The following is a 12,632-nucleotide window of genomic DNA, read 5'->3' on the forward strand; positions in this document are numbered from 1 at the left end:
AAGCTATTTCTGGGTGACATAATAAAAAATATTTAGAGGGGTACTGGGTAACTTGCAGAATCAAGGGGGAAATGGGATCATTTTTCAGTCTTAGGAAGAATAAGATTTGTGACAACTGTCACGTCTTATTGTGGCCAACTAGGAGTATCTCAGTTGTTGAATGGCTCAGTTCTGTTTTCAAGCAATGATCTGCTCAGGATTTATGTTCTTGGGAGAGAGTCAGATTCGCTCCAAGCTTAAGTCAGGTGTGTCTACTCTTTCACTGAGGTGATTGGCAGGCCATCAAAGGCACACAAAATGGTAGAGGAATGTTTCTAAAGGAAAAGTTGGGGCACCATTACCAAACAAAGGGAAACAGGCAAAAATAACAGATTTCTATATCCAGCAAGGTTCATCTCAAAGCAGAGTGGATTTAAATGACAGCTTTAACTTGGGCTATAAGTGATTTGGATTCATTCACCAGGTTATTCCTCTAGATGGGTTATCTTAGCAGTTTAATGCATCAGCAAGTGTTTTATGGTCAACTGTGGAAACCTGATTTTTTTCTGATTACATTTATAAAAATTTATTTAGCTATTTTCAAACATCACAAATATATAACATGAATTCATATGTAATCATTATCCAATTTCAACAATAGTCAGCATTTTGCCAATCTTGTTTCTGTTGATTGCATTTAAAGCATTATTATAAGATACTTTTATAATTGGCTCTATAAAAACTCACAAGACTTATCATGTCTGAGAACTTACTTTAAGAACATAAATCCAAGTATCAAGTGGTCATAAGTCTTATACCAAAAAACAGAACAGAAGATAGTCCTATGAAGTAATGCATTATTTACCTGGAAGTAGAGTTTTTTGTTTCCTGTTAGTAAGACTTTTTACTGGCTTAAGCCTACTGAATCAATTCCTTAACAACTCACTTTTCAGATTACCTCTACCAAATTTGTTCTGGTCCTTGGAGTCTTTGCAGGTGAATCAGAGGTTTTATTTGACTCTAAAACCTGGACACCAGTATGCCTGTGCATTGTGTGATAGCTGGATACACTCTGATTTCTTTTGCAGTTGAAAGATGCATGAGTGTGATGCAGTCCGGGACACAGATGATCAAGCTGAAACGTGGAAGCAAAGGGCTTGTTCGCCTCTTTTACCTGGATGAGCACCGGACGCGCCTCCGATGGCGACCCTCCAGGAAGAGTGAGAAGGCGAAAAGTAAAACTAACTTTTGAATTCTTTGCTTGGCTTGACATAGTAATACACGGGTTATACCGAGTGGGCTCTTGAAGCTTCAGATCTGTAGAAGTTTTATACTTTTGTAAGTTTGGAGTTATTTGATTTTGGATATCGAGAGGCAGAATAATGACCATCTTTGGGGAATTTAAATCCATAAAAGTTTTCTTGTCCATGAATACTGTAAATGCTAATACTTCCCCTGTGTTGGAGACTATATATATATATATATATATATATATTATTTAGAATATATGGTTTTACAGCCTGAGGTGTTTTACATTCATATAAAAGGCGAGGGACATCATAAAGCTAATAAGCTTTAAAATGTATTACCATATTCTGAACACTATTAAGTGATTAATGAATTAACAACACCATTTGAATTTATGAAGTAAAGAAGTGTTGATGTGATTCCTACTTAAAGCTGCTTCCCCCCACACTGTGTTAGTCAGCTTTCCCTAGAGAAACACAATCAATAGGATGGACAGATAAATAGATAGATGTTTGAGAGAGGACTTAGGGGAATTGGCTCATGTGATTATGAAGGCCAAGAAGTCACATGATAGGCCATCTGCAAGCTGGAGAACCAGGGAAACTGGTGATGTAGCTCAGTTTGAGTCCAAAGGCCTGAGAAGCAGGGGAGATGATGGTATAATTCCAAGTCCAAGGTTGAAGGCCTGAGAACCTGGGGACCACTGATGCAAGCCCTAGAGTACAAAGGTGGCAGAACCTTGGGCTGAGGATAGGCTCATTTCCCTGTGAGTCATGTGGGAAATGAGTTGATACCAGAAAAAAATTGGTACTCTGCCATTAAGGCAGAAGTGAGGGGTAGATGGTGTATATAAATAATCAATAGGATATTCAAACTTCTGATTCCCACTGAAAAATAAACAAGCACACTGACCGAAAATAATGTACTAGTCTGAAATTATCCTTCTTGCCCTGTGCTTCAGTGATTCAAACCTTCATATTTGCTCTGCTACCTAAATAATGCTAATCTCTATGATTCCAGCCACTCCACAATCTAGCCATTGTCTACCTTTCCAGTTTTATCTCCCATTATTCTCCCTTTTGAGCTTTCCAGTCCAGCATAAGTGGCCTGATAAGCATCCCTGGAGTGGGTCTTATGTTTCTATATCTCTTTCTGCCTCTCCTCGGGTGTCACCTTGTTCCTCTCTACTTCTCCAAGCTCTGCTCTGCCTTCACCACCTTAGCCCCATGGTATTTTCTCTAGGAATGCCAATTCCATGTAGCTTGGCTATTTGATTGTCAGAAATTCTTTTTCCTTTCACTTTTCTAACGATCTTCTAATGCATGTTGCAAAACACCAAAGTCCGCTCTAGCTCTTTGCATATTTTCTACAAATCTGTAAACCATAAATTTGACATAGTCATTGCCACCTTTTCTACTAGTCTTTTTGCTTCAGTTGACATGTCTATTTTTTTACTGCAAATTTCAACACGTCCTGAATTATTGCCTTAGGAGAATGTTGTCAAGACAGCTCAGGCAGCACAAGTGTTATGCAGAGAAGGTTTCTAGTGGGAAACAACAGGGCCTGGGTTTCACATTTAACTTGAAACCACAACTTGCAAGCAATGAATTTTTTCATACTTATTTATTTATTTTTTTTGGAGATGGAATCTTGCTCCATCACCCAGGCTGTAGTGCAGTGGCACCATCTCGGCTCACTGCAACCTCTGCCTCCCAGGTTCAAGCAATTCTCCTGCCTCAGCCTCCCGAGTAGCTAGGACTACAGGTACCCGCCACCAAGCCCGGCTAATTTTCTTGCATTTTAGTAGAGACGGGATTTCACCATGTTGCCCAGGCTGGTCTTGAACTCCTGAGCTCAGGCAATCTGTCTGACTCTACCTCCCAAACTGCTAGAATTACAGGCACGAGCAGCCTCATTCTTATTTTTTATATTTAAAATGGTTTTGCTTTTCTTGTTTCTTAGTGCATGTAAACAAGTATCTCTGCCTGCTCTATAACTGTGTGTATCTCATTTTCCTCACAGTACTTATTGATTCCATTTACAAAGTGACTGAGGGCCGGCAGTCTGAAATATTCCACAGACAAGCTGAGGGGAACTTCGACCCCAGCTGCTGCTTCACCATCTACCATGGCAACCACATGGAGTCCCTGGACCTCATCACCTCCAACCCCGAGGAGGCCCGCACCTGGATCACAGGCCTCAAGTACCTGATGGCTGGCATCAGTGATGAAGACTCCCTTGCCAAAAGGCAGAGGACCCATGACCAATATCCTTTCTATAATTTTATTTTGAGCTCTCTTTTGCTCTCTGTGTATGCGTGTGTGCATGTGTGAAGCAAGGATTAGACTATGTTTTAATTTTTCCCGTAATTTTCCTTTCTCTTTCTTTACCCTTCACACCCTTCTCTCCCCTCCTGACTCTCACTCCAAATAAATGAACACTCGAAATGTATGGAAACTTAAGCTTGTATGAACTCAGGAGCAAAATTCTTTGAAGAGACCAAATCTAGCTCCACAATCAGAGGTCTCCAAATACAACCTCAAGTTTCCTAAGAGAGGGAAAGTGCCCATTAAGTATCATTGCCTCTTTTAAATCATAGGAGTATTCATTAACTGTAACTGGGAAAACACTGATTTGGATTAGAGAAAATCCTACTTTGTTATAAAGTCAGTTTAGTTTAACAAATACTTTGTGAGTTGCAATTAGGTACTGGGCACTGAGCTCCTTCCTGCTTTTTCTCTTTCTAACTTACAGTTTGGAAACTGAACTGACTGATACCAAAGGGGAAGTTATTTTTTACTTACTAACATTTACCCTCTCTTAATTGCTTGAGAAACTGGAATCTAAGTCTCATTCTTGATTAAACCCATGCTTGTGGTCCTGCAGTGCTGACAAGATGAATGATTAATGGGGTTGGTCTGCAGGCATCCTTCTTGCTGGGATTGACTAGGCATATAGCAAGGCCTTTCTGGCCTCAGTTTCCTTATCTATAAAGTGAGGGTATTAGGCTAGTTGACTGCTTTGGTTCCCTTCTTCACATTTTGAATGACCTTAAAATACAGGTGTCTCTGACCATGCAGGGAGTAGCGCTACTCCTTTGCCGTCATTGGAATGTGTGCCCTAATTTTTTTCCCAGAGGTTGGTAATATATTTGTGCTGCTCTAGCTGTAATCCCTCATCCAGAGTATTGTTGGAGAAGAATGGAAATAATTCAGCTCATGAAAGGATCTTGACAGTGTGAAAAGTCTGAGTTGATGAGCCATGATATTTTCATCAATATTCACAGCATGCAGATAAAGGCAACTGGGATTCAGAAATGAACAAAACACAAATAGGATTGAACTTTCTGTGCTTAAATCTGTTGGTTTGATTTCTAACTCTTTAACATTTGGTAAAAAACAACCAACCAAAAATACTGAATGTTTTCTGGTACAAGTATCAGAAACCGTACTAACAATGCCTTAAACAATAAAGAATATTCATTTTCTCATAAACAAGAGATCTGAGATGGGGCAGTTCCAGGGTCAGCTAATTCACTGGTTCAGTGATGTCATCAGAGACCCGGGTCCTGCCGTTCTCACCATGTTGGCTTGGTCTTGCAGCTGACTGCCCTTTGGTCAGAGAGAGCTGCTGCAGCTTTAGGCAGTAGCTCTAAACACAGCCCTGCACAGAGGTAGCAGAGTTTCTTCTCACAGATCTTGTTTTTTTTTTTTTTTTTTTTTTTTTTTTCCAGATGGTGTCTTGCTCTGTCATCCAGCCTGGAGTGCAATGGCACGATCTCGGCTCACTGCAACCTCTGCCTCCTGGATTCAAGCGATTCTCCTTCCTCAGCCTCTTGAGTAGCTGGGATTACAGGTGCCTGCCAACATGCCCGGCTACTTTTTTTTTGTATTTTTAGTAGAGACAGGGTTTCACCCTGTTAGCCAGGATGGTCTTGATCTCCTGACCTCAGGATCTGCCTGCCTCCGCCTCCCAAAGCGCTGGGATTATAGGCGTGAGCCACTGTGCTCAGCCACAAATCTTTTTTTTTTTTTTTTTTTTTTAAAGAGAAAAGAAAAACTTCCCAGAAATCCCCCAAAAGACAACTTGTCATCATTGGCCAAAATTACTATTGCTGCCTCATTCCTAAACCAATCTCTTGCAGGAGAAATTAACTGACATGATTAAACTTTGATCTCTCCCTTTTTTTCACTCTTAAAAACTGAAGACTTAGGCTGGGTGCAGTGGCTCCTGGCTGTAATCACAGCACTTTAGGAGGCTGAGGTGGAAGGACCACTTGAGGCCAGGAGTTTGAGACCAGTCTGGGCAACATAGTGAGACCCCATTTTTACAAAAAGTTAAAAAGATTAGCCAGGTGTGGTGACATGTGCCTGTAGTGCCATCTACTCAGGAGGCTGAGGTGGGAAGATTGCCTAAGCCCAGGAGTTGGAGGCAGCGATAAACTATGCTTACACCATTGCACTATAGCTTGGAAAGCAGAGGAAGACCCTGTCTCTTAAAAACGAAAACTGACAAAAAACCCCAAAGATTCTAAAGAGCTTTTGTTTACATAGGATCTGTTTATTGATACTTGTCATATTAGAGATTAAATGCGAGGCATAAAATGTGTTTATTTATAATAATAAACTCTGTTACATGTTAACATTTTTATAACGAGTATTTTTCAAAGCAAAACACGTTAGAAAAATAGTATTGCTTCACTGTTTTACAAATCTCTTTAATCTCTGACAATAGAACACATGGTTCTCTTATCTACTTCTGCATTCAGTCTGTTGCGATATGTTGTTTTGATTGAACCACATGAATAAAATCTGGCCTCAAGACATGCAACTGGAAAAGAGGGGAACCTCATATTTATGGGGACCTCCAGGACTATACTTTGAGGACAGTTGTATTAAACCAAGATTTACCTCCCCCCATCCAGTTCCCACTCATCATTAAAGCACATGGCCTTTGGGTACCTGAACAAAATCAAGATTGTATAGCAAGGAAAAAGGAAGAGTGGTGGCCATGGGGAAGCAACCAAATCCAGAAGCTTCTAGCCTTATCCAGTTAACTAGGACAAGTTCACAGCATTCCAGAGCCACAAGTCACTTATAGAAGTCTCTCTCATAATCCTTGAAAGAGACGAGTTAGAGATGGGCATAAATTGTCCTTTTGCTTTGTTGGTCAAAAGTTTTTTGAACCTGATTGTCCACGTTTACTGGCACTTGAAAGTTTTCATATTCTATGGGATCCATATTCTGAAAATATGCTGTCCAGAAAGCAGGTGTACTGTGGCACTACACAGAGAAACAATTTTATAAGAAATGTAGGAGCAGTTGATTTTTGTGTCAGTGAAGGAATAAAAGGGAAATAATAACTTAATGAATAGTAAAGAGGAAGCTGAAGTGAAAAATGAGAAAGGTTATGTTGAGTCAGGGAATAATTTTCATACAGATTTCTCAAAATTTAATAGGGTTTTAGATAATACCTTTTTTTTTTTTTTTTTTTTTTGAGGCAGAGTCTTGCTCTGTCACCCAGGCTGGAGTGCAGTGGCACAATCTCGGCTCACTGCAAGCTCTGCCTCCCAGGTTCATGCCATTCTCCTGCCCCAGCCTCCCGAGTAGCTGGGGCTACAGGTGCCCGCCACCATGCCTGGCTAAGTTTTTGTATTTTTAGTAGAGACGGGGTTCACTGTGTTAGCCAGGATGGTCTCAATCACCTGACCTCATGATCTGCCTGCCTCGCCTCCCAAAGTGCTGAGATTACAGGCATGAGCCACCGCACCCGGCCTAGATAGTATCTTAATAATAATGGGATTACATCCTTAATTTGACAAATATTTAGCTACATTAATGAAGAGAACAGATTTGGGATGTTCATTATTAGATTTCACTTTAGGACTGAAAATTTCAACTGTGAATGAAAAATGAGAATAATGAATCTTAAATGACTGCGTGAAAAAATCCATCCAGTCTAGAGCATAACTTATTTCTGCAGTATGGTCATGTTGAGTGATGGCCATGATGCAGTACTCATACTTACTAGAAGAAATCCAGTGTCATTAGGGATCAGACCCTGGTGCTGCACTGCCTGCAGTCCACCCCCAACTCTGCCTGTGCTGTGCAAATTTGCATGAATTACTTATGTTCTTTTGCCTTCAAATCTTTTATCTGCAACATGGTGATGATGATAATCATAGTGTCTACCATACAGAGGTGTGTGAAGATCAACTGAGTATTTATATACAGTCCTTAGAACACTGCCTAGCACCCAATAAGCACTTTACAAGTAATAGGTACTGTTGTCATTGCTAAAAAGAGGTAAGGAGTGGCAAATCTTTCGCTTTCCTATTCGGATCAGTGAAAGTCTGAATTCTCAGCAGATCTGTATGCAAAGATGATGGTTCTGGCACTTAGGCTCAGCATTTTTCTCCATCAGACCGTTCTCCTTCATGTTTTCCCCACCTTATCTCTTGACCCCATGAGGGAAATTATTACCTCCAGAAGGCTTTAGGCCGCCTGTTATGCATGTTATAAATCCAGACCTTATTCTTTCCCCTCAAACTGCTGGGCAAACCTGGCCCACTCCTGATTTTTGTTTGGACTCCTGAGCTAAGAATGGATTTTAAATGGTTAAAAAAAATCAAAAGAAAAACATTTTGTGACCTGTGAAAATTACTTCAAATTAAAATTTCAGGGTTCATAAATAAAGGTTTATTGGAACACAACCATGTTCATTCATTTATGTCTGTATGGCTGCTTTCTCATGACAGTGACAGAGTGGAATAGTTGCAGCTGAGAGCAAATGTCCTGCAAAACTTAAAATATTCACTATCAGGCCCTTTACAGAAAAGTTTGCTCTCCTGTACTAGATAGGATCGTTCAATGCTTTACATACTCCTACAGTCTCTTGATACAAAATCCTAGATCATTACTTTGCATTCAGTCTCACCCAGATTTTCTCTGAGGAATGACTGTTTCTCTTTTTAAAGTTATTATGGTGTGGCTATAAATTATTAATTCAGGGCTTTATTGGACACTCATATCTTAATTATGAAGAACATCTTTAAGATATCAGGACATTTTTACCTGGAGTTGTATACTATATGGACCATTACTGGAAAGAATAGCTTTTTCATTTATGGAATCTTAGAGTCGGAAGGGATTTCAAGGTCAAAAGTTGTGCTCCTTAACATTGTAGGTGAAGAAATGGAGGCTCCAAGAGGTGATATGAGTAACCCACTGTCACAGGGTCAAGTAAGCAGTAGAATTAGGACTAGTGTATATTTTTTGATTTGATTCCACCTCTGTTTTTACTTTACCAGTTCCCTAAACCAATAATCAAGGCCAGTTTCTGTGTTAGTGCTAAAGGCTTTGCAGACACAGGCTTATTCTAAATATTAGTATCTGCAGAATACAAGCATGCTCAGGGTTTGGCTGTCCCTGCTTCTTCTCTGGAGAAGACTTTGAGAGGCTTTGATAAAGAATTATAGATTAAAAGGATAAAAATATTACTGCCATCAGACTCCTTTTGTCACTTCTTTGAACTCCAGCCATATACTCTGTGGGGTGTAGAGTAGTGTCTATAGTCGAAAGCCCCAAGTGGGTGCTGCATGCCTTGAAAACAGAAGAAAATGAGACTCAGGCACTTATTAGTGATTGGGCCAAATTTTTCACCCTTTTGGTTCTTCAGTTATTTTCCTCCCAGATCTGGACCTCCCTTTAACTTCCAGGGGTCATATAAAATGAGGTCCTGACAAGTCTATAAGGAAAAACTGAACTAGAAAGAGCTGGGATGGTTATTTTAAAAGTTTTAAAGGGAAAAAATAGGAAATAAGGTGTTTACAAAATATGAAATAAGGCGATCTGAAAATATCCTCTATTTAATTTTAGGAGACATAATACCTTACTTTTCCAGTTGTTTATGCTTACTGAGGTATAATCTCCTACAGTCATAATTTGAATCACATAGAAAATGGAAATATGCTGCGCCCTCTCCTCTGATACACATTCATTCTCCCATTTCTTGGTTTTTAAAACTATACTTTTCGCTTACTTTGATTCTCTGGTTTCTTTCTATCACCTTCTTCTTTTCCTCTCCATTACCCTTCAAACATAGAAGTTTAACTGGTTTTCTAAATATGCACGCAGTACTTGCCTTTTGTAATCTACCCCTCAACAACTATGAATCATCCATTTAAAAAATCCTTTGCTAAAAGTTAACTGGGAATTTTCAATTCTTGTATTTATTACCATTTTGTCTGCTTTCTCACTATGTAAAGGAACCCAAGGCTCTCCCACTGAAGATCTTTTAAAATTTCAGTTCACATGATGTAAACCTTTTGTATCTAAACTCAGCTTCTTATTCTCAGTCACTTCATTTCATACCTGAGCTTTGAGGGCACCTCCTAGTACATTACGCTTGTACTTCACATTACCTGCCCGTGATTTAGAAATTTGGGCCGATTAGGTGAGAACTATCAAAGCTAGTAATAGGAAGATAAATGTGGTATAGAGACTGATGTTATGTGTCAAAGTGTGTTCTAGATCAGGCATAAAAGACGTGGGTTGAAACCTGGTTCTCTTACTAATTCTTATCAGATTTCTCTCTCTCCTCTCATTTTATATCCTTATCGGAACAACGATGAGATTGAACTAGATGGTCTAATTTGCTAAATGTCGGAGCAGGACAGAGAAAAGAGAATTGAAAAGATAATGTACCATGAGGTACTGTGAAGGTAAAAAGATAGTAGGTAAAAGGGCATAGGAGAAGATAAGCCCGATATTTATGATATTTGGGGTTTCATCATAAAGAGATTCTTAAACAGAAAATGTTCGAGAGATGTAATACTGGGCCATTCCTGCTACATGCCATCTGTATGCCTTATAAACGAAGAACTCTAACCTTGTGAATGAGAACTGATAGGGACACAAGATTTATGTTACGAACATGGCAGCATAACTGAGAAAAACTGGTCAGAAAATGAAAAGCAAAAAGGGATAACGTTTAAAGTCATATAGAAATATTTATGTTTATGGAGTTTGCTATTGGAGGTGTGAATTAAGGTGTTATTGTTTTGCTAGAGTGGAATTAGAACCAGTAATGTAGCTTTTAGTATCCATGAGGTTTTAGTATCCTTGAGGATTAGGAGGGTAATTCACTCCTACCATTTAGGGTAGTAATATAGTTTTTTGCAATAATAGATTTGATATTTAATTTGGATAAGATTGAGTAAGAATGTTTGAATTTTAAAGATACTCAAAATAATTTGGTTTAACTCTCATTTCCCAATGGAGGGAACCACCCCCCGCCTTTTTTCTTTTGAGACGGAGTTTCACTCTTGTCACCCAGACTGGAGTGCAATCTTGGCTCACTGCAACCTCTGCCTCCCGGGTTCAAGCGATTCTCCTGCCTCAGCCTCCCAAGTAGCTGGGATTACAGGTGCCCGCCACCATGCCTGGCTAATTTTTGTATTTTTAGTAGAGACAGGGTTTCATCATGTTGGCCAGGCTGGTCTCAAACTCCGGACCTCAGGTGATCCACTTGCCTCAGCCTCACAAAGTGCTGAGATTACAGGCATGAGCCACTGTGCCCAGCCAGGAACCCCCTTGCCCCCTTTATATGTTCCCCTTCCATTCCTGGTTTGTTGTCATTGTTATTGTTGTCATCACTATTAGTAGCTCATCAGAGCCTATGGATTACAGGGCCTCCTCAAAAGACCTTCTTCTCAAGTTCCCTGTTACTGATAAATGTCCTTGCGAGTATTCTGTGAGAGAGCAGTTTTTAATTTTGATGAGAACACAGGTGTTTTCTTTGACCTTTGTGCACATGGGTGAAGCAGACCTTTGAGGAGGCTGATAAAAATGGTGATGGCTTGTTGAATATTGAAGAGATACATCAGCTGATGCATAAACTGAATGTTAATCTGCCCCGAAGAAAAGTCAGACAAATGTTTCAGGTAAGTTTTCACAATTTCACTGGTCTTATATAAAATACACAGAGGTTATTAATGTACTTAGGTATATTAAAAGGCTATTTTGTTTTGTTGGAAGATAATATATGTGCTCTGTACTGTTTTATTTTCCTTATATGAAGAAACAATTTTGTTTCATCAAGTAAAAAGACTTTATAAATTTAACATGCATCCAAAATTTCACTTCCTAAAATGCTTTTTTGTTATTGTTACTTTTTTCCTGACAAATAATGGAGGAAACTTGCTCGAGTCTCTTTGAGAGGAGAGTAATACCTCAGTTGCCTACTTTGTGGTGCTGTTGTGAGGATCAGAATAAAGACTAAGTAACATGACAAAAAAATAGCTCTTGTCTGAAACCTCAAGAGCTCTGTATTTTGTTTCTGAGGAGTTCAAGATTTGGTATCCATGGGATTAGGAGGGCAATTCACTCCTAGCATTTAGGGAGCTCTCCAGAATTTCATTCAACTCCTTGTTGGTTAGATGAAATGCTCTTTCCCTGTTGATAAGTCACTGAGAAAAATCCTTGGACCCAGACTTATTCTGTGGCATCCAGCTAGGACTGCATTTAGTCCTCACCTGAGTGCAGAAGTGAGCTCTCTTAAGTCAGGGCAAAGACAATGTTAGGCTATTAGAAATTACTAGAGTATTAATTTATAAAAGACTGTTATTGGAAGATAAGTCATGGGCATAATCCATGTTTTGCAATGATTTTCTATTCTAAGTGAGTAGGTAGGTGATACTTTGTACATGTAAAAATAAGCATAGGAGGGCAATATGATGTTTAATGTTTGTACTTGTTCTTAGAGGTGGTAAGAACAGAGACAACATGGGGTATGTGTTGCAACAATAAATGGAAGACAGAGGCTGGCTCTGTTCTGTGACTGTTTAAGGGTGGCCCTGTTCTTGGTTGGAGATGGTTTGCATTGTGGGAAACTGAGTCCCATTGCACTGGAGAACAGCATGAAAAAAATGGGAAGAGGAGGAAGGAGTGAGATTTGCTCTATAGGGAACCTGAGAGATGGAGTGAGGGACTTAGGAGGGGAAATCAATTATCTTTAAACGTATAGGAAGGTTGGCCATGTTTCTGGTATTCCCTGTCACCTGTCATCTCACTTTTTCCCTGCTGTGAGCCCCACCTCCTGTCTGTTCATTTGCACAGGAGCTGATCACAGCATGGAAGAGGTAGCTGCTGATTCAATGTAAGAGGCCAATCCTAAAGAGGAAGGCAAAGTCTGTACCAATACAAATCATGATTTCTTGGGTAATTTTTGGAAGTAAAATTTGGAAGCATTTGTTCATAATTGACACAAGGTTAGCAAAATTTAAAAAATATTTTAATGACCACTTTGACTTTCAAAGCTTTGTTTAATACCATATAACAGTTGAGTGTACTTTACAAAATCTATGCATTTCAAAATGCCATTCATTCCCTGTCTGTTTTTGTTTA

At 39.4% G+C, this 12,632-nt stretch overlaps 1 protein-coding gene across 9 annotated transcripts in view; it reads left to right on the plus strand.

Moving 5' to 3' along the window:
• PLCH1 (phospholipase C eta 1) overlaps nt 1-12,632 on the plus strand; it is a 268,796-nt gene that overhangs the window by 161,645 nt on the left and 94,519 nt on the right. For 8 of the 9 annotated variants that reach the window (XM_073023500.1, XM_073023499.1, XM_008008632.3 and 5 more), the window contains 3 exons: nt 1,068-1,214; nt 3,250-3,493; nt 11,041-11,170. In XM_073023500.1, coding sequence (XP_072879601.1) covers nt 1,068-1,214; nt 3,250-3,493; nt 11,041-11,170 — 521 coding nt within the window. Of the gene's footprint in view, nt 1-876; nt 976-1,067; nt 1,215-3,249; nt 3,494-11,040; nt 11,171-12,632 lie in introns of those variants that run through there. The other variant, XM_008008643.3, reaches the window with a different exon arrangement.

The sequence above is a fragment of the Chlorocebus sabaeus genome, chromosome 15, assembly GCF_047675955.1.
Source record: "Chlorocebus sabaeus isolate Y175 chromosome 15, mChlSab1.0.hap1, whole genome shotgun sequence".
Lineage (NCBI taxonomy): Eukaryota > Metazoa > Chordata > Mammalia > Primates > Cercopithecidae > Chlorocebus > Chlorocebus sabaeus.